Source organism: Temnothorax americanus, unplaced genomic scaffold (genome assembly GCF_048541705.1).
Source record: "Temnothorax americanus isolate GAGA-0224 unplaced genomic scaffold, ASM4854170v1 Scaffold176, whole genome shotgun sequence".
NCBI classification, from domain to species: Eukaryota; Metazoa; Arthropoda; class Insecta; order Hymenoptera; family Formicidae; genus Temnothorax; species Temnothorax americanus.
The window spans coordinates 102,195-125,628 of record NW_027509314.1 but is presented as its reverse complement, the minus strand read 5'-3'; the positions used below and the strand labels follow the sequence as shown (position 1 = coordinate 125,628).

At 32.3% G+C, this 23,434-nt stretch overlaps 1 protein-coding gene and 1 long non-coding RNA gene across 2 annotated transcripts; one reads left to right on the top strand and one right to left on the bottom strand.

Moving 5' to 3' along the window:
- Positions 1–8,337: 8,337 nt before the first annotated feature.
- LOC143896049 (uncharacterized) lies at positions 8,338–16,272 on the bottom strand. Its single transcript, XR_013256541.1, has 6 exons — positions 16,180–16,272; positions 15,694–16,026; positions 14,672–14,936; positions 14,483–14,577; positions 8,947–9,024; positions 8,338–8,872 (listed from the first exon to the last, which is right to left on the bottom strand). It is a non-coding gene; the product is annotated as an uncharacterized LOC143896049 (long non-coding RNA).
- A 385-nt stretch (positions 16,273–16,657) lies between these two features.
- Positions 16,658–17,723, top strand: LOC143896048 (52 kDa repressor of the inhibitor of the protein kinase-like). Its single transcript, XM_077403599.1, has 3 exons — positions 16,658–16,787; positions 16,867–17,052; positions 17,174–17,723. The coding sequence occupies exons 1-3, from the start codon at positions 16,669–16,671 to the stop codon at positions 17,208–17,210; spliced, it is 342 nt and encodes a 113-aa protein (XP_077259725.1). The 5' UTR covers positions 16,658–16,668; the 3' UTR covers positions 17,211–17,723.
- Positions 17,724–23,434: the final 5,711 nt, after the last annotated feature.

Genomic DNA, 23,434 nt, shown 5'->3' with positions numbered 1-23,434 from the left:
TCTATTAAGTTCCTACCCCCTGTCACTATTATTTTGTCTTTATTTTTCCTCTTTATGTTACGTTCCTTTTTTCCCCCTCCCAATTTCCCTGTTCTTATATTAAAATCCCCTCCTATTATAATATGCTCTCTATATCTTTCTTTCCGAACCATCTCTTTATTGTCTCCTCCGCCTTACTCCAATTATTCTTATTGTAGACCGAAATAATGTTAATTCTTTCGCCGTCCGTCAAGATTTCCGACAGTATTAGACCTTCTTCCTCATTTTTAATCATTTGATGATCCTAATTTGATGATCCTAATTCACCCCAGTTTTTTCTTCTTTCCAATACAAAACCTCCTATTGCTTTGCCTTTTTTTTATTCTTTTCGCATAACTGCACACCCATTCGTGTGTGTTCGGCAATAAACTTTTAATATTATCCTATTTTTCTGCGTCTACCCATGTTTCGCTTAAACTTACAAAATCGAATTCCCTGATATATCTCCAGAAATCTCTATCTTTGTTTACTAATCCTGCTACATTCCAGAAGAGTATTTCAATCTTTCCTCTTCTCTTACGACGGTTATCTCTCTCCCTTTCTCCCTCTTCCTCATTACATACATTATCCACGTTATCAGCTTATTTTCTTCCTCGCTCCATACATACTTCCTACCTTGTATCTATGAAAATTTTCTTGGTTCCCAAATTCTTCTCCTTCATGATGTTATCCTTCGATTCACAGCAGTCCATTTCAACTATTACTATCTCTCTTTCTTCTTTGCCTGTTGACCGCGCATCTTCTTTACTCCCGCCTCTGCACCAAACTCCTTCTCAAGAAACGTCTCCGTTGTGTCCATTAAGCTCTTGTTTTCCTCCTTATGTAATCCTCTGATTACTAGATTATTTTTCTTTTCCTTCCTTTCCTTCATATTTCTTTCTCTCTTCCTAACCATCTCCGCCACCTTTCCCACAATCTCCTCCATTTTGCCGCCGATTGCCTCTTCCGTTGTGTTTTCACTCCTTCGTTCGATCCTCGATAGTCTGCTCCCTTCTATCTTATCCATCCTTTCCTTTATCTTTTCTTCTTTTTTTCTCCATCCCTCTTCTGAGACGCTTATCCTCTCTCTCATCTCTCTCATCTCGTCCCTCAGGTCTCTCATCTCGTCTCTAATTTCTCTCAAGATTGCTAATAGCGAACCATCCTTTTCATCCTTCTTTGTTACCGACAGATCTCCTTCCTCTTCTCTCTTCTTATATGCAGCACCAACTCCTTCTTTCGATTTGTCTAATCCTGGTGGCGTTCTCACAGTCTTGTTATCTCTCTTAAAAATTTTCTTCACAAGTTGTTCTTTTTCCTTTCTTTTCCTCTTAGCTTTCGCTAACTCACATGCCGTGCTGTTGTCACTTGTCATAAACTCCAATATGCTGATCGAGCTCGATCTTGCTTCAAGCATTAATAGTTATTGGTAGAACTCGTGAGGTGCTACCCAAAACTTTGATAAAATCGCCCGGTTTATAAAAAATATTTTTATCTCTCAATTGGAACTTAAAAGTTTTTCGATCTGACATGCGAAAAATAGCGAGAACTTTTTATATATCGGTTGTAGCGCTTCGAGCATTAATATTTATTGGCAGAACTTGTGAGAGAGGTATAAAAATATTTAATTAAAATAAAATAAATAAATTTTTCTTGTAAAAAAAACTTGGCGCTGCTTTTTTATTCCCGCCACATTCTTCCTTAAATTATGTTTATTGTTTTTTTATTTAATCAAAAATTTTAGTACTAATAAACAGAATGATAAATTTATTTTGCCAGTGAATAGAATAACAATTAAAGTAATTTAAATCGACCGTAACTGGCAATATATAACGTCTTTACCGATATGAACATTGAAAAACTGTGAGCCAACTTGGTTTGTCGGATTCACACAGCACATTTTCAGATCATCATCGAAACATTATTAATTTCGACCATAGGTTTTGGTCAGTTGATGTAATTTCTAAATTCAATAGTTAAAATTTTTTTTTTTATTGCGAAAAAATATTACCCCAGCCAGGGTTTGAACCTGGAACCTCCCGTATACCGTGCGGGTGTCGTGCCAATTCGACCACTGAGGCTGTGGTAATATTTATCGCAATAACAACTATAAGATGGAGAATCGATGCTTCAGTCGACGGTGTATAATAAACAGAATGATAAATTTATTTTGCCAGTGAATAGAATAACAATTAAAGTAATTTAAATCGACCGTATGTTCATATCAATGTTCATATCAATGTTCATATCGGTAAAGACGTTATATATTGCCAGTTACGGTCGATTTAAATTACTTTAATTGTTATTCTATTCACTGGCAAAATAAATTTATCATTCTGTTTATTATACACCGTCGACTGAAGCATCGATTCTCCATCTTATAGTTGTTATTGCGATAAATATTACCACAGCCTCAGTGGTCGAATTGGCACGACACCCGCACGGTATACGGGAGGTTCCAGGTTCCAGGTTCAAACCCTGGCTGGGGTAATATTTTTTCGCAATAAAAAAAAATTTAAACTATTGAATTTAGAAATTACATCAACTGACCAAAACCCAAAACCTATGGTCGAAATTAATAATGTCTCGATGATGATCTGAAAATGTGCTGTGTGAATCCGACAAACCAAGTTGGCTCATAGTTTTTCAATGTTCATATCGGTAAAGACGTTATATATTGCCAGTTGCGGTCGATTTAAATTACTTTAATTGTTATTTAGTACTAATGTTTAAATTTTAATGTTTAAATTTTGAAGTTTAGCAGCGCCAAGTTTTTTTTACAAGAAAATTTATTTATTTTATTTTAAATAATATTTTTATTTTGTACTGTTACCTCTTTAATTCTTTGTGATTAAAATGATTCTTTGTAATATAATTTTGTTAAGGAGAATTAAGAAGCAATTACCATTTGGGTTGGAATAGAAAGACCTTTGAATGGAAACACAAAGATATATATACCACTTAAGTTTTATTTTTTAAGATAGTCCTTTCACGGAGGAGCGTATTTTGTAGGCGCTTAAGCAGGGCCTCAGCAAACTCTTGTATATTGCATTAAACTTATTTAAAATCAAGTTATAATTGATTATTATGTTTAATTATAAGAAAAAAGTAAAAATATTATGTGTATTTAGAAATTTTTCATGTTTCGGTGTAAATTTTACTGTCAGAACAATATGGCAACGCTGCGCTTTTCAGGGCGCCGATTGTAAAATGTGAAGTTGATAACAAAAGTGTCAATGTAAGTATCAATTTCATTAAGGAAGTTCTACAGATACTCTCTAGTCAGTCGAGAGATGAAAAGAAAATCTTCAAATTCATCAATTCTAAGTATTCATAAAATATTTTGATGAATTTTGATGATGTTAGAGCTTATATCATACCCATATTAGTCGAAGCGAGGAATAATTAAAAATATCGTATGTAAGTGCTCCTTTGACTCCGGCTTCTTATACATGCGAGAAAATGTGGTAACGTCACGAACTTGAGTTTCGCTGTTCTGCTCATATGAGCGTGGTCCTTTCTAGTCAGTGACTGCGTTTACTTTTATAAATTTACAATGACTCCTCCAAGCCGGACCAATTCATGGAGAAATAAGGATAGAGTCTTGCGTGGTGTCAAAAGAGGAAAATTCGCTAAAAAGAAAGTTGTTCTTTGAATGGAAAATGCCCAAAAATTATTGACAGATAAAAGGTTATGTGAGGTGCAGTCGCTGCGACGTTGTTAATTCTCCTTTGTTCTCCCGACTGCTGCCAACCTTCGATTGGCGAAGACAAGGGAGTATGCGTTTCACGGAGGCCGAATCTTTGTTACCTTAATTCTCGATAACTACAACATACTTTGATATGTGCTTCCGTATATAAGTTTCTTATTGATCAAGCAGGGTTTATAGCGTATAATTATCATTAATCGTTGTGTTAATAAAAAAGCGAAAAAACGATATATTACATTTATATGTTCTCTAATTGGCTATCGACTGAGTTACAGAGGAAATTGATTAACCAATGACATGCATCCACATGGGGAATTTTAGTGAGATTTTAGTTGCCTCTATGGCTTCGGCAGAACGTATAGCTTTTCTATTCATCGCTGCACGCTCATTGGATATCGCGCGGCGTGCACGATGTTATCGCGCGCGCTAGTCTGCTCTATTGCTCACATGTCATATTTGGCCGGTAGTTAGAGGTTAAGTTTGTTTATACAAGTTTAATCTTTACAAAATTAAATAAAAATATAATAAATAGTGTGATAAACAGTAATACACTGCCTAATACAAGTTTGTTTATTGAATCATTTCCTCGGAAATACCATGTGGTATCAGGTATCTTATATGTGTGTATACATACAGGGTGTCAAGTAATAATTAAACGGATCACTGCTCGAGATGGGCAGCTAGAGCGGGTAAAACTGAATCGAAAAGTCTTACTGTTTTGTAAGTATTTCAATAATTAATAATAAAATAATTAATAAAGATACGCGAATCAAGATGCGTTTGTGCGATTTGACGAGAAGGAGCAGTCAAATGTTTACGTTGCTATTAGGCCGCGACGAGACATTGGGAGAAACGCTAATGTTTATAACAAAAATTATTAACTATACATAAGTGACACTCATTGTCATTATTGTTTATAAAGCACTCCTCTTTCATAATATTTCGCTATGCACATAGTAATGTAAACGTTGGGCTGCTCTCGGCAAATCGTGTGGATGCACACTGATTAATTCTCTTATCTTTATATTAATTAATTTCTCATTAATTATTGAGAAACTTACAGTACGACAAAAGACGTTTAATTTGATTCAGTTTAAATCGCTCTTCCTGTCCACGAGAAGTGGTCCGCTTATTATTACCTAATACCCTATATATACATGGTTATATAATTGTAAATTTATTATACATATATATAAATAAAAATCATTAAAAATGTTAAAAAGATAAAGAAAATTACTTAAGTCATAATTAATCTCATACTATTGTGTATAAGATTTAGATTATGCTTAGTACCTATATTTTTAACTATTTATATGTATATTATAAAATATGTTTCTGCATAGCATAAAAATATATGTATTGCTTTTAAAAGTATAAAATAAATAAATAATTAAAATCTCGCAACAGCAGCAAAAAGATAAGTAAACAAAAATTATAATAATATAAAATAAATAAAAACCTAAAAATTAATTAGTAAAAAACAGATTTAAAAAACTAAAAATTAAAAACTTAAAAAATTTAATAAAAAGGCAAAAAACAAATTAACAAACAAATTGTTTAAAAAAAAAGACGACTGCTGCCTAACCAGGTTAAATTAAATGCAGAAAATAAAAATTAATAAATAAAAAAACAAATTTATAAAAGAAATAAATTTAATAACTAAAATTTAAAATAAAATTTAAAAACAAAATTAAAAACAAAAACTTATATAAAAATTTAAAAACAAAAAAATTATACAAAAACATATTTAACCAAAAACAAAAAATAAAAAAAAATTTAAAGACAAAAAAATTTAAAAACAAAAACTTATAATAAAAATTTAAAAAAATTTATAAACAAAAATTTATAAAAAAATTTAAAAACAAAAACTTATAATAAATAAATTTAACTAAAAAAATTAAAAACAACATAATTTAAATAAAAATTAGAAACAAAAAATTAAACAATAAAAAAATTGTTTAAAAAAAAAACTCCTGACTACTGCCTAACTAGGTTAAATTAAATGCAAAAAATAAAAATTAAAAAAATTTAATAACTGCAATTTAAAAAAGGTAAAAACAAAATTTAAAATTGTTAAAAACAAGAACTTATATAAAAAAATTTAAAAATTAATTTATACAAAATTTTAACCAAAAACAGGTTTAATTATTTGGTAATAAAAATGTATATATATAATATATATATATATATAATACACATATAATAATAAGTATAAAATACAAAATTAAAAACTTCTAAAAATTTAAAATAATATTAATTATAAAATATTTATATATTATATATTTATATATTATATATTTATATGATAATTACCATATTATTAATACAATTGACACACTATTAGGAAATATTATCTAATAACAAATATGATTGAAAATATATACAAATACTTGATTACTTATTACAATTTATTCTTTTTATTATTATATTAGGCATTACAGATATAATTATTAATTGCATATTTTAAAAGAGCAGTCGGGAGACGCCACGCCAAATTTTATACTTAATATTTCAACATATATTTTTGCTTCTCTTTTTTTTGTACGCAGTTAAACAATTTAAATACAGAATTTTCTTTGACATCTAAAACGTGATTGAGAAACACTTGGCGTGGCGTCTCCCGACTGCTCTTTTAAAATATGCAATTAATAATTATATCTGTAATGCCTAATATAATAATAAAAAGAATAAATTGTAATAAGTAATCAAGTATTTGTATATATTTTCAATCATATTTGTTATTAGATAATATTTCCTAATAGTGTGTCAATTGTATTAATAATATGGTAATTATTATATAAATATATAATATATAAATATATAATATATAAATATTTTATAATTAATATTATTTTAAATTTTTAGAAGTTTTTAATTTTGTATTTTATACTTATTATTATATGTGTATTATATATATTAAACCTGTTTTTGGTTAAATTTTTGTATAAGTTAATTTTTAAATTTTTTTATATAAGTTCTTGTTTTTAACAATTTTAAATTTTGTTTTTACTTTTTTTAAATTGCAGTTATTAAATTTTTTTAATTTTTATTTTCTGCATTTAATTTAACCTAGTTAGGCAGTAGTCGAGAGTTTTTTTTTTTAAAACAATTTTTTTATTGTTTAATTTTTTGTTTCTAATTTTTATTTAAATTATGTTGTTTTTAATTTTTTTAGTTAAATTTATTTATTATAAGTTTTTGTTTTTTTAAATTTTTTTATTATTCGAAGCACGCTACGTGAACTGTGATATGGCCTGTTTCAATAGCCAATATCACAAAATTTCACACGATAACCCTTGTTCTTCTCGATATTTCTGAAAAAGCTTAGATTAAGATCTATAAGAGCTCCGTTTTTTGAATCTTTGGTAGGCCGCCTTCATATAATTAATATCTCGTTTCCTGTCTCCGGAAACCCTTTTGCCATAAGAGCTCATGTTAAAACTGTGATTTCAAAATTCATTTTTGCAAATTTTTACACGATAACCGATGCTAAAATTTTTTGAGCACTTTTCTTGCATCTCACTTTATACGTCCATGAAGTTTTTTTTCCAATTGTTAGATACATCTATTATCTGTAGAACCTCCTTAATCAAAGAATATTATGACATTTTCTTTTTATCAAAGAGAGATTTTATAATAATAATGAGTGATAAGAAACATAAAGTGAGGAGTAATGTGGGCAAAAATAAGAGATAATTTGTGAAAATAAAAGTTGATAATAAACCGTACGTGATGAACTGAAGTGTGACATGAGCGCACAGCTTGCAGCGTTGCCAAATAATTTCTTAAAAGTCGCCATTAAAAATATTCATCTATAAATCATATTTCAAGTCAATTTTTAACATAAATATTTTGTTTAAATATTTGGTGACTGTATTTTTATCGGCACTGTCGAAAGTATAGAGTTTAGCGAATATATATATATATATATATATATATATATATATAGCGCAGTTTTAATATTTAATATCTTAAGATATTTGATAAACAAATTGTTACATTGAAATGTGGAAAATAGACTTTTTCGATAACGTCACATATAAAATATCGAATTTTCAAAGTCATAATTTTTCCTTATATGTTCGGTAATGTTGTTTAATTTTTTTCTAGCGTAAAGATATGCATTTTAACTTTCTCGTACCAAAAAAATCAGTTAATTCTTATATAAGACTTTGGTGTCATAAAAGAAATACCTTAAAAGTAGTTGCACAACAATTATTTTTCAAAGCAATATATATATTCTCTTTGCAATTGCTACTACTACTTAGGTTGGATTTTTGGATTTATACATATCACTTAGGTTAAGTTAGGTAACGTAATTTTGTAAAATCTCGAAAAAATCTAAGCAGTAGTATCAAAAAGAAGAGTCGCGCTTCAAGTGATCTATTACAATTACAAAAAAGAAATGATATCTCTTTAAATTACAGCGCCAATTACAGAGAGAACATATATATTGCCTCAAAAAATAATTGTTGCATTACTTTGAAAAATTTTTACATTGTGTCAATTAGAAAAAAATGTATGATAACAATTTTATAAGATTAAAAAACTTTATTTAAATTTAACAAGAGAATACAAAATATTTAAATACAAAGTTTACATGTGTATTTTTTAGTGGTTACAAAAAATTACAAAGGTAACAATACAAAATAAAAATATTTTATTAAAATACATAAATTTTTCTTGTATAAAAACTTGGCGCAGCTAGACCTCGAAATTTTAAATAAATAAGGACAACAATAAATAAAAATAATTCAGAAAAGAATGCGATGGGACTAATATTAAATGATTATCAGCGTGGATGTGCGAGTGAGTGATATGGGTGTGCGTGACGACGCGGACGGCGGATAATGCGGCTTATAATTAAGTATAGGATAAGTTTATTTATTTATTTAAAATTTCGAGGTCTATAGCAGCGCCAAGTTTTTTTACAATTACGCTCATAAAATCTAATATCGGTAGGCATCTATAAGAGAAGCATTGTATTAATATGTCGCAAATATTGGACTAATCATAGCCTAAAAAAAGCTTTGTGCGCTCGACCATTCGGTATTTGACCCTGCAGTCTTAATCTGCGGACAGCTTCACTCAAGTGCTTTGGTTGTAATGGACCAGTTTCATGCTGGGCCTCCATAACATCTAAAGCTATACAACAAGCACAATATAATCTAGAATTAAATTCCAATATTCTAACCGTACTTATAAGAAAGAGCTCGTACCTTCTTCAACAATCTCGCCAACAAATACCTTAGCAATTCCCGACATAGCTATGACAACGTTCTGAGACACTGAACAGCCTGTTATGGTTTGCATATATATATATATACAGGGTGCCCCACAATTGTTGGTACTTTTTTCATATTTAGATAGAGCGAGCCAAACTGAGTCGAAAAGTCATGTACCATTTTGCAATTTTCGCAATAGTTGACGAGTTATTAATGATTAAAAATTGACGTATTAGCCCGCCCTCCGCCAAATCCAAGCGCGCGGCGAGATGCGGCCGCCCCGCGGTCGGCGCGCGGGCAGTTGTTTACTACAAGCGGCGCGTAACGCCGGGCCCCTGTCCTATAAGCGATGATAGTTTCTCGCCTTTTTTAAATAGAAATAAAATTTTCTAACAACATAGAAAATTTTTTTGTGCGTACGTATGTACATATGTGTGCACATGCATACACCAGGAAAATATCAATTCTACTGCTTAAAAAAGCGATTACTCAATTTACTTTTTTTTTTTAGTAAATAACGGTTGTCTTTAAGCAAGAATATTTTGATAATAGTTTTAAAATGTACAAATTTTAGAAAGAGTCTTTATTATGTACTCGAAAGAAGAATTTATACTCCTTCAAAGAACATAATAAAATTTTATCAAAGAAAAGTCAAAATAATAAATAAAATAATATGAGGACCCTCGAGATTAAAATAGGAGAAGGCTATGAGGGTCAGACGCAGATCACAATGCGTAATATCAGAAATAAGTGATTTATTCGTCGTTTTGATACATTACATCGATCCGTACGTTTCGGCTCAGTTTTGAACCATCTAGGCTTCAGCGGTATAATAGTTACAGAAATTAAGTTACACGTTCTCCGTACCGTATGGTGAGTTTACTGATTCAAAGTATTAGAAACATAGACCAATTGACCCATATCTGTAAATTTGTTCAATTAATGTTGAGATATTAAAAAGATCCCTTAAAAAACTCACCATTTGGTCTAAAAAACGTGGAATACAGAGCCATGTATACATAATGAATACTCTCTGGCTGAGAAGACTTGACGATCTTTATCGACACGACACATGCACAGCAATGATATGAAAGGTCTTGCAAGAAGAGGCATGTCGTAGGTCAACACACCGGCGAGGATTATAACAAAGCACGATTTGACACCGTCTCAAAATGACACGGTTTTCTTGCATCATGCATATGTCACGGTTTTGAGCAAATTGTAATCCATGCTCATGAACTTTGGTCGTTGGCAAATCGGCGTTTTACTATTGGTACATGCAATATTGTGACAGTGTCAAATCGTGCTTTGTTATAATCCTCGCCGGTGTGTTGACCTACGACATGCCTCTTCTTGCAAGACCTTCCATATTATTGTGTGTCGTGTCGACAAGATCGTCAAGTCTTCTCGCAGAAAGTAGATATTCATTATGTATGCATGGCTCTGTATTCCATGTTTTTCAGACCGAATGGTGAGTTTCCTAAAAGATCTTTTTAATATCTCAACATTAATTAAACAAATTTACAGATATGGATCAATTGGTCTATGTTTCTGATACTTTGAATCAGTAAACTCACCATACGGTACGGAGAACGTGTAACTTAACTTCTGTACCTACTGCTGAAGATGGCTCAAAGCTGAGCCGAAGCGTACGGATCGATGTAATGTATCAAAACGACGAATAAATCAGTTATTTCTGATATTACGCACTGTGATCTGCGTCTGATCCTCATAGCCTTGACTTCTCCTATCAAAATAATTAGCAAATTGAATTTTTGTTTTAATTTTGTATTCTTAACTGAAGAACTGAATAATTAGAATGTAGAATATTATTTATTTTAAGTAATATTATCAAGAAAACATTTTTTGTAAAGATCATCGTTACTTAAAAGAAGAGAAAACTGAGTAATTGGTTATCTTAGCACTAAAATGATATTTTTTTACGTGTGCGTATACGGCACGCCATTTTACTATTTAATATCATTATAAAAATTCTATCAAATTAAATCGATACTTAAAGAAAAGAAATTATTATTATGTCTAGACATACTTATAATTTATCGAATTATTATTAAGCTATAATTGAAAATGCAGAATTACAATTATGTCTAGACAAAATATTAATTCTGAATTTATTTTACGTTATGACATAAAAAAATTTTGGGAATTAAAATTATGTACATAATTGTAATTCCCGAATTTTACTTATGTACGCAATTTTAATACTTGAATTTCTATTATGTACAACACAATCGTAATTCTGGAATTACTTTTTTTCTTTTGGTAAGTAACGGGGTTCTTTAAGAAAGAATATTTTCTTGATAATAATCTTAAAATGTATTCATTACAAATTTTAGAAAAAGTCTTTATTATGTACTGGAAAAAAGAATTTATACTCCTTCAAAAAACATTATACTATTTTATCAAAGAAAAGTCAAAATAATAAGCAAATCAAATTTTTGTTTTAATTTTATATTTTTAATTGAATAGTTAAACAATTAGAATTTAGAATATTATTTGTTTTAAGTAAAGAGAGTGATGAGTGTATTTTAAGATTATTATAAAAATGAAATATTCTTTGCGAAGATGCGCGACCGTTAAAAGAAGGGAAATGGAGTGATTGGTTTTCTTAGCACTGGAATGATATTTTTTGAGCACTTCGAACAGTTCTTGCATTAAAATATTTTTATAAAGTGGATTAAACCTACTGGGGACACTACTTAAAAAAAATGCGCCATGCTATCTACCGCAAGGTGGTGTGAAAATGATAGCGCTCTATCATTTTCTTGCCACAGAAAAAAAAATTATTTTTTGGCTCGCGATCTTATATCGCGATTGCTATTCATGCACAATTCACGCGCAAAATATCATTCCAGTACTAAGAAAACCAATTACTCCATTTCCCTTCTTTTAACGGTCATCTTCGCAAAGAATATTTTATTTTTATAATAATCTTAAAATACACTCATCACTCTCTTTACTTAAAACAAATAATATTCTAAATTCTAATTGTTTAACTATTCAATTAAAAATATAAAATTAAAACAAAAATTTGATTTGCTTATTATTTTGACTTTTCTTTGATAAAATGGTATAATGTTTTTTGAAGGAGTATAAATTCTTTTTTCCATTACATGATAAAGACTTTCTCTAAAATTTGTGATGAATACATTTTAAGATTATTATCAAGAAAATATTCTTTCTTAAAGAACCCCGTTACTTACCAAAAGAAAAAAAGTAATTCCAGAATTACGATTGTGTGTACATAATAGAAATTCAAGTATTAAAATTGCGTACATAAGTAAAATTCGGGAATTACAATTATGTACATACTTTTAATTCCCGAAAATTGTTTATGTCATAACGTAAAATAAATTCAGAATTAATATTTTTTCTAGACATAATTGTAATTCTGCATTTTCAATTATAGCTTAATAATAATTCGATAAATTATAAGTACGTCTAGACATAATAATAATTTCTTTTCTTTAAGTATCGATTTAATTTGATAAAATTTTTATGATGATATTAAATAGTAAAATGGCGTGCCGTATACGCACACGTAAAAAAATATCATTCTAGTGCTAAGAAAACCAATTACTCAGTTTTCTCTTTTTTTAAGTAACGATGATCTTTACAAAAAATGTTTTCTTGATAATATTACTTAAAATAAATAATATTCTACATTCTAATTATTCAATTCTTCAGTTAAGAATACAAAATTAAAACAAAAATTCAATTTGCTAATTATTTTGATAGGAGAAGTCAAGGCTATGAGGGTCAGACGCAGATCACAGTGCGTAATATCAGAAATAACTGATTTATTCGTCGTTTTGATACATTACATCGATCCGTACGTTTCGGCTCAGCTTTGAGCCATCTTCAGCAGTAGTTACAGAAGTTTAATTACACGTTCTCCGTACCGTATGGTGAGTTTACTTCAAAGTATCAGAAACATAGACCAATTGATCCATATCTGTAAATTTGTTTAAAATTAATGTTGAGATATTAAAAAAAGATCCCTTAGGAAACTCACCATTCGGTCTGAAAAACGTGGAATACAGAGCCATGCGTACATAATGAATATCTACTCTCTGCGAGAAGACTTGACGATCTTGTCGACGACACACAATAATATGAAAGGTCTTGCAAGAAGAGGCATGTCGTAGGTCAACACACCGGCGAGGATTATAACAAAGCACGATTTGACACCGTCACAATATTGCATGTACCAATAGTAAAACCCCGATTTGCCAACGACCAAAGTTCATGAGCATGGATTACAATTTGCTCAAAACCGTGACATATGCATGATGCAAAAAATCCGTGTCATTTTGAGACGGTGTCAAATCGTGCTTTGTTATAATCCTCGCCGGTGTGTTGACCTACGACATGCCTCTTCTTGCAAGACCTTTCATATCATTGCTGTGCATGTGTCGTGTCGATAAAGATCGTCAAATTTTCTCGCAGAGAGTATTCATTATGTATACATGGCTCTGTATTCCACGTTTTTCAGACCGAATGGTGAGTTTCCTAAGGGATCTTTTTAATATCTCAACATTAATTGAACAAATTTACAGATATGGATCAATTGGTCTATGTTTCTGATACTTTGAATCAGTAAACTCACCATACGGTACGGAGAACGTGTAACTTAATTTTTGTAACTACCGTTGAAGATGGCTCAAAACTGAGCCGAAACGTACGGATCGATGTAATGTATCAAAACGACGAATAAATCACTTATTTCTGATATTACGCACTGTGATCTGCGTCTGACCCTCATAGCCTTCTCCTATTTTAATCTCGAGGGTCCTCATATTATTTTATTTATTATTTTGACTTTTCTTTGATAAAATTTTATTATGTTCTTTGAAGAAGTATAAATTCTTCTTTCGAGTACATAATAAAGACTCTTTCTAAAATTTGTACATTTTAAGACTAATATCAAGAAAATATTATTGCTTAAAGACAACCGTTACTTACTAAAAAAAAAGGTAAATTGAGTAATCGCTTTTTTAAGCAGTAGAATTGATATTTTCCTGGTGTATGCATGTGCACACATATGTACATACGTACGCACAAAAAAATTTTCTATGTTGTTAGAAAATTTTATTTCTATTTAAAAAAGGTGAGAAACTATATCATCGCTTAAGACAGGGGCCCGGCGTTACGCGCCGTTCGTGCGTAATCATCGCCGCTTGTAGTAAACAACTGCCCGCGCGCCGACCGCGGGGCGGCCGCATCTCGCCGCGCGCTTGGATTTGGCGGTGGGCGGGCTAATACGTCGATTTTTAATCATTAATAACTCGTCAACTATTGCGAAAATTGTAAAATGGTACATGACTTTTCGACTCAGTTTGGCTCGCTCTATCTAAATATGAAAAAAGTACCAACAATTGTGGGGCACCCTGTATATATATATATATATATATATATATATATAATCTGTGAAACATATTTAGTATAATACTTCTTTAATGGAATGGCTATTTCTTTTGTAAATAACGACTAAAAATAAGGTGCGTACCCTCTTTATAGCTGCTTTTAGAAATGCAGATCGTCTGTACATCTCGTATCTGTCCACGTGATCTTCAGTGAAGTTGGATACTGGATACTAGTACTCTGTAAAAGAAAAGTTCTCAAAAATATATTCTCAATAGTCAAGCAATAAACTTGTTATATGTGCACATAAACTTGTAAGACGTCAAATACGTACTGCATCTTTTATTTCTTCTCCTCTTCTATCTCTCTTCTGCTCTTCTCCTTACTCTCTCGCCTTTTTTTCGTACTGACTGGGTTGGCACGAGGTATCATAATATCATTACTGAATATCCTCTGCAGTCTTCGTCTTCCTTCCTGTCAAATTCCTGCTTCACAATCTCTATTGCCTCCACAATCCGGTAGGTAGAATTAGATCCTGTATTTTCAGTCTCTTCAGTATCCGACTGCGCGTGAGAGCTCCGTGCATCCAACAACTCCGCCTAAGTACGTCAGATAATGCGTAGTTAACTCTCTTAAAAAATAAGTTATAAAATTCAATTAAATGTTCAATGTTTTTTTCTACTAACAGTAAAAATGGAAAAGTTACAAATTTTAAGTAAAATCAAAAGAAAGGGAGACGTAAAAAGAAGGAAGATAAAAGAGATAAGTGATTTCGAAGTACAACAGATAGTAAAAGTAAATAAAAGAGAGAAGAAAAACATGTAAAATGTATATATGAAATGAAAAGAGAGCATTTTTATCTTTTTCTAACTGTTAAAATTGGAAAAGAATAAAAAATAAGTTGAACCAATAATAAAATAATTTACGATAATTCCTTCGTGCGTAAACGGGATTGATCTCCTCTGCATCAGCTTCCTGCCGTCAATATATATAATATATATATATAAAAGCTGTGCAACATATTATGTACGCGCGGCAGAAACACCTCCTGTGAACAGGTTCCTTGGGGAGCTTTCCAGCAAACGACACAGGTCGACACAAGCATCGTTCTATCTTTATTTTTGGTAATGAGCAACAAAGATAAAACGATACTTGTGTCGAGTTGTGTCGCTTGCTGGAAAGCTCCCTTGATCTCCTCGGTATCAGCTCTCTGCTGTCAATATATATATATATATATATATATAAATATTGTATAATCAGAATACTAGCAACGTGCACAACTTCATTTGAGGTTATAATTGGGTACAACATTCATCGCACGATCCTTTTATAATTGCAAATCGGAAACGTATGTACCTCGAGTCCAGCTCTTCTGCGATCAACGAAGTCGGGATCGAACGTGTCAGTCGTCATACTTTCTGCCAAGCGTAGAGAACCTTCTTTTCCGGCAGCGGTGGTAACACGATGTAGGGATACGAAATCTCCAGATAAGCACGAAGCAATTCAAATTCAGTATATCACCGGCACGATTAAGATGTTACTGCCGTTTCGCGTACGCGCGTATGCGCGCGTTGTCGCACCTTACCTCGCGCCAGCGTGCGGCTCGTGCAAACGTTATTAACGCGCGGCCGCAATTGCGCGGCAGAAACGCCTCGTGTGAACAGGCTCCTTGATCTCAGTATCAGCTCCCTGCCGTCAATATAAAAAATAATATAATAGGTTATAATATAACCTGTATGTATAAACACTCACGTAAACGTAGTATAAAAGCAGTAAATAAAATAAGTATAACAGTAATATATAGAATAAGATAATTATAGGATAATTACATAAAACAATTACCTTGTTGAATTAATAATCGTCGCGTCGCGTAATAAATATAATAAAGAGTCACACGGTCGGTCTCACTCCGCGCGTATTACCACAGTATATACAGTAGCGCAACTCCTCTGATTTCGTGTTGGCCAAAACGGATTGCGCATGCGCGAAATAAAGCACTATTTCTGTCTCTTTTCTTCTTACTGTCTTTCCTTTTCTAACGGATTTAGAGGCACATTTAAATGCCTAAAGGCGTTAAAGTGCTATAGACAGCTATAGAGTGACTTAATAAAAGTCGGAAAAAAAATTGTGTAAATTGTGTGATTGTAAAGTGTGTGATTGTAAAGTGTGTGATTGTGAAGAGATTTGTGAAGTGATTGTGAAGTGATTTGTGTATTGGAAGTATAGAAAGGAAAGTTAACCTGTATAAATTTTATACAGGTTTCCTTTTCTTTGAAAGCACTTTGATCTTAGCTTTGTTTCAGATTTTTTGCTACGAGAAGGAATTAGAAAATGGAAAAAACTATTAAAAGCGTTAAAAAAGAAAGTCATTGGTGTGCAGTGACAGGATGTATGAGCACCATAAATGTGGAAAAACAACACTTCTTCCTTTTTCCAAAAGAACATGATAGGTACAATACTATTTTAATAATTGTTTACATCATTATTTCATTATTTGCGTAGTTTAATTAATTATTCTGACATACACAGTTGGTTGGCATGGGTTCAAGCATGCAGAAGATTGGATTTAATACCAAAAGGCCCCGAGTATGCTCACCGCAATTGTCGATTGTGTCATGTACATTTTGAAGAAAATCAGTATAAAATCGTCAAAAGTCGAGCTCGCCTTCATCCAGATGCTGTACCAACAAGATGTTTAGAGTTTACCAATAATAAGTAAGTTTTCATTTATATTAGTTTTAATTACTTTTTATTTGAAAAAATCTAGTTTTGATACTTAAAAATATTTTTGATATATATAGTAATATAAAATAATTAAAAATATAATATTTTACAGCAGTGTACTACAGCTCCTACAGTACCAACAGATGTAATATCAATGGAAAATGAAAGTAATAATATGTAAGCTATTTTTGCATTTATTATAAAAATATTAGAAAAATTAAATTTAATGTAACACATAACTCAAAAAGCTGAAGAAGTATATGTATTTTATTAGTATTACAATGCGCGAATTATACATATATTTAGTTTTCAATATTAATAAGTTTTTAATATTATTAATGCAATTTCTTTTGCGCAATAACTTAGCATTATCAGTAAAGTTTTCAATAATATATATTCATTATTTGTAAAAATTTATCTACATATATGTTATAAAATAAAATGTAAAAATTTTATCAATATATATTGACCACATACTATTGTATCATTAAAAAATTGAGTTTATTACTACACACACACACACGCGCGCACGCACGCACGCACGCACGCACGCACGCACGCACGCACGCACGCACGCACGCACGCACGCACGCACGCACGCACGCACGCACGCACGCACGCACGCACGCACGCACGCACGCACGCACGCACGCACGCACACACAAAATGTATAATATATTTAATAAATAATATATTGTAAAATGTGACATATTTTATAAAAATATATAAATGTATACATTTAATCTAAAAAGTGTTATATTACGTTAAAATGTTTACATAATTTTTTTTTCTTTGTGTGTATACTTTTATGCGAGAAAATTATTCTATATATTATATATGTTATATATACTTTTTTATTTTTTACATTTATTCCTGACTTATCATATAATATATATATATATATGTATATATATATATATATATATATATTTATTTATTTATTTATTTATTTATATAACATACTGTTATATTATTAATTATTAGTATAATATTTCATATATTAATATTTTATATATCATTATTTTGCATCATTAACGGATTCATCTATTATATATGTAATATTTTTTAATATTTTTTAATTTCTTTCATTTTTTTACGCGCGCATTGCATGACATTGTACGTTAACAATAATTCTGCATAATTTTTATTGAAACTAACAGAGACGGTTGTATCTCGCGCCAACTGCGTTAAATTAACCTCAATATGGACTGAACGAGTAGGAAGGAGAGAGATGACGAAAAGAGAAGTGAAACAGAATACTGCTTTATTTCGCGCATGCGCACTCCATTTTGGCCAACACTAACATCAAACGTGCCGACAGAGAGTTGCGCTACTGTATATACTGTGGTATTACCGTGTCTCTCGATCGATCGAGACATGGTGTAAAGAAAGTAAGGTGTGCTATTACGCAGGTTTTTGAACAGCCAATCAAATTTTGTTCCAGCGGCCGCCATTTTGTAGTGGCAAATTAAATTGACATATCACACTCATTTTTATACAATTTGCATAAAATTAATAAAAGGATAAAATAAAGGAAGAAAATAAAATGTACGTTTAATATGCATATATTATATAAAATTGTAATAAAAAAATTAAACATTTACACATAAAGAAAATAATAATAAGTTTAAAAAAATTTTTTTTTAAGATGAACAAGTAACGAACGGAACATTTTATTATATACGAACGTATATATATTAAATATACATATACAATATGTATGGTCAAGTATAATAAAATAAATGAAACAATGAAAAACCAATAAACACAGTTATTTACTAATAATATAAAACGTGAATAAATATTAATATTTTTTGTTTGTCACTTTTTTTATTTTTTTCTGAGATTTTCTTTTATAATTTTCATGTTAATATACTTTTTACTCGCGTAATTGCCGGGTACTGCAGCACAGACGTCTAAAATTAAGGTTAAGTGTCTTTCAACGTAAGGGCCTTGGCACATAGAAAAATTTAAGCAGTTAAACTTAAGCAGTAAGAAATCAACGGTATGGATTCGCTACCGTTTAGGGCCGTGCCTTAAGTTCTTGACTGTGATTGGCTGATTTGCTTACTGCTTGAGTTTTACTGCTTAAGTTTTTCTATGTGTTCGGGCCTTAAACATACAAATTTAAAAATGGAGGCGGTTGGTACAATGCGCAGAACGATACGAAAACGCGTCCTCGGTATGAGCACACCTTACTTTCTTTACACCATGGATCGAGATAGGTTATAGGTTAACTGATGATGAATTGACTGACACTGACAGCGCGCTCATGATGGAAGAAAACAAGGTGAGTCAAGTCAAGCAATCAATTTTCGTTCGCTTTGCGCAACTCACCAAATCCGCCATCTTGTTTCACAAACACATGCTTGATCGTGTATAAGTGTTGTATACACAAGCTATTGACAGCTGTGATCTGAGAATTGTCAAAACTTCTAAAAAGGTGTATTTATTTATTCAGATAGTTTCTTCGGTGATTTTTTCGACAGGTAATTTCATTTTTAATTTGTTATTTTGATATAGAAGTTTGGCACGGTAAAGAACTTCTCGAATACAGTACTGAACGAACATCAGTGCGAAGAGATTAGGAAACCTAACCTGTCAATAAAATATCATTTTCCAGATTTCCAGATTTATTTTCCACCAATCATGGTCTACTGCGCTATTAAAGGGTGTAAGAATGATTCGAAAAAAACGAAAAATTCCAGTTGTGGAAAAATAAGTTATTTTCGTTTTCCCAAAAATCAACTTTGAAAAGAATGCATGCTCAACTTTATTATAAGAATCCTTTCTTTTTCTTTATTTTTGTTTTGATGCAGTTGCTTTTGGAAAAAATTAGTTATTCCTTTTTAATTGTTCATTATTTCTTTATTTCTTTCCACTTGTTTATGCAAGAAAATGTATTTTATTCATTCTATTATTTTGAATATCGGCTGGTTTCCCGGCAGTAATGGCTGACCTGGTGGCATCTTTCTATTGGTCGGTGTCGGTGGCATCACGCTGCGCCTTGACTCACCTTGTTTTCTTCCACCATGAGCGCGCTAAACGAACGCACTCAGCACTGTCTGCACTGCACTGCACTACTGCACTGCGATACCGATACTAACGCCGCTAGCCGCCAGTGTCGAAAAAGTGAAAGTAACGTTTCTGATTATGACGTCATCATATAAGACGTCGGCGTTAAAAGGAGGAGGAAGTATCTTAATAAAAAATTTTCACATTTGGACTTTGCGTCGCAATATCTCCGCTCGTAGGACACGTAGCAGAATATTATAAAAGAACCCCCCCCCCCCCTAATTGGACCCCAAGCTATCGATCAAGCCTACTTAGAACTTGATCCGTTCACTCGTTAATCGAGATCTCAACATCTCGGGTACTCGCAACCCGTCGCGTCGCGTAAAAGAGTCACGGTCGGTCTCGCTCCGCGTGTACTTGGCGCGAGACACTACCGTGTCTCTTGATAATATATAATTTTGTTAAGGAGAAATAAAGCTACTACTTAGGTTGGATTTTTGAATTTACAAAATACATTGCGTGTACTTGGCGCTTTTTTTTACCTTTTTTGAAAAAGGTAATAATCATCTATACATCGAGAGAACGAATTTTTAGATTTTTCGTCAGTGTTGGATTAAATCATATTGACAATTAACAACTAAAAATTAAAATTTTAACTGTTAATTGCAATTAGCAATTAAATTAGTTAGTTGTGAATATGTATTTGTTTTACATAATTACAAATAATTAATTGTTAATTGTTCTTACAATTAAAACTAATTATTTAATTACTTATTAATTTTAATTGTAGGTACAATTAACAATTAATTTTTATTGTGATGATGATTTAATGTGTTACTTATTTTAAAGGCTAGATATTATTCTCTCTGGTTGTTTGTACATACGTCCTTGTGAGAATGTTTTTTTTTTTATATTGGATGGCAAACAAAAGAAAAGAGGCAAAGAAGTAAGTTCTAATAAAATAGCATGTAATAATTCTGTTTTGTAATTTTTTATTAATGTAATGTGATTGTTAAATAATTGAAAAAAATTAAATCTTTACGTAATTATAATACACATACTTAACGAACTAAGTTAATTGCAATTAAATTTAATTGCAATTAAATATTCAATGAATTGATTAATTGATTAAAGCTATAATTGATTGATGCCCAACACTGTTTTTTGCAAAGTGCGCTCGAGCAATGGGAAAAAAGTAAATCTTGTCGAGCAGTGTAGCGCTCACCTCGGACGTCGTAGCTGAGCAGCGTTACGAACAGCAGGAGGACGCGCAGGATCTTTTCGCGCCGACGAGACAATCGAATCACCCGTTCCGGATCGCGGCTACGTGCGACATCGAACCTTTTACGGCACATCGAGACGTTTTCACCGAGCAGATCGGGCTCGACCCTTTGTGTCACCTGCGAATCATTCTCGAGACATCCGGCGTAATAGCATTGCTCCGCACGTGTCGCCGCATTGGGGAAACTGCAACAGCAGCAGCAGTAGCAGTAACAACAGCAACAGGCATCTGATTACACAGCTCCTCCGTTTTCGCCGGCGCCGTGGCTGTTGATTAACCGGATTCGCGCGCGCGCGCTTTTATGATGTAACCCGTGCAATTTGAGAGACCGCGAATTATACCAGCACTATTATCACCGCCGCGTGTCGACAGTCTCGATCGCCGATGAAACAATTAACACACTCACAACGTAGTCCCTTTGCCAACAGTGTCTTCCCGGTCAGATGACGTAGACTGAAAACACGAACCGATCATAGTTACTCGAATAAGGTGACCGGACGGCCACTCCCGGCACAAAGAACGTTTTTCTCGCGTCGAGTCGCGTGGGCTTTGTATTGAATCCGAGATTCGATAATGTAGCTAGTTTTTTTGTTTCACCGCGTATGTACACGCCGCCTCGCTGCGGCTTAATAAATTAATGAGTCGCTTCGAAAAATAAGTTTCTGTCACACGTTTACGAGATTTGATGCCGTTTATGTTATTACACGGTGTTGTTTTACGAATAAATCGCATGCAAAAATTCTTGAGCTCCCTGAAAACCCCTTTGTTATCGCGTCACTCGATTATTCGCGTTCCTTGCTCGATCGCAAACACGTAGTTCGTTCCGAAAACGCTCTTTGAAATTCTGAAACTTCGTCTAAACTGCTCCGCGGCTTACTTTAAGGATGCACTTCGGCGAGAGACCAAAAAAGTGCTAGCTGTTCTTATCAAGGTCGTTTTCTTCTTATCTACACAACAGCTCCTTCCACCTTTTACCGACATTCTTAGGTACACCGCGATTTCAGATACACCACTCGGTTCAACTCCGTGACCCCGAGAAAGTCCATCGGGAGCGTGGCTTGTATGCTCGAGTCGAAGAGTGTGCCTCCGCCGATTCCCGTAGTCGCACTACCATCTAGTCTCTTTAGCCTAGCGAATCTCTGTGCTGTTACACTTTCGTCGGAGGAGGAGAATGAGAGAGATCGTTAGGATTTTTCCATTGACCCCGCGTTGATCTTTAATTCTTTTTAAATAGCCTTCTTCCGCGCTCTAAATTAAAAAAGTGTGCAAATTAGGAATGTGCACTTTTTTAATTTTATATAATTTTCACAAAAATTTTACGGACTCCATTCTCTTCTGGGTCAAATATTACATTATTCTAGATCAGATTAGGGTATCGCTTTTTAATGTATTTTTGTTTAGATAATATGTTAGATTGTCATAAGAGTCATTTCTCAAAAAAATTATAGACATATGATCGCGTACAAAGCTGGGTTTAATCAACCAAATCTTAAAGAATTTATATGAATAGGGGTAGAAAAAAAACTGAGGAATATAATAGAATTAGAAATAGCCCGATATCTCAAAAATTGGCGGAAGTTAGAGCAATCGCACGTACATTTCTCAAAAAATTCAAAATTTTACAAAGAAAGAACCCCTTTACCGGTCATCGCCAAATTTAATACCAACCTTCCTTTAATGATACTCTATCGATTTAAAAAAAAACAGCCCGATATCTCAAACTTTGCGGAAGTTAGAACAACCACACCATTTACAAGGTGTACATACGTACACACAGCATTAAAAAAAAGTGTATTTTTCGACGTTTTAGGACATTCTGAACAGATGGGCATAGAAAACTAAAAAAACGTTGTTTTCTTCGGCCTTTTCTACTCCTGTTTAATATATTTCTTTAAAATTTGGTTGACCTAGCTTTATACGCGATCAAAGGTTCATATACGAGGTTTACGAAAACAAAGCTTCCTCTATGAGGAAGCAAAAAGCGAAACACGAATACGAAGGCGACGCGGCGTGTGTATTTTGGATTTTATTTCTTTCAAGCTGAATGCCTCGCGCGGAATCGACGCTGTAACGTCG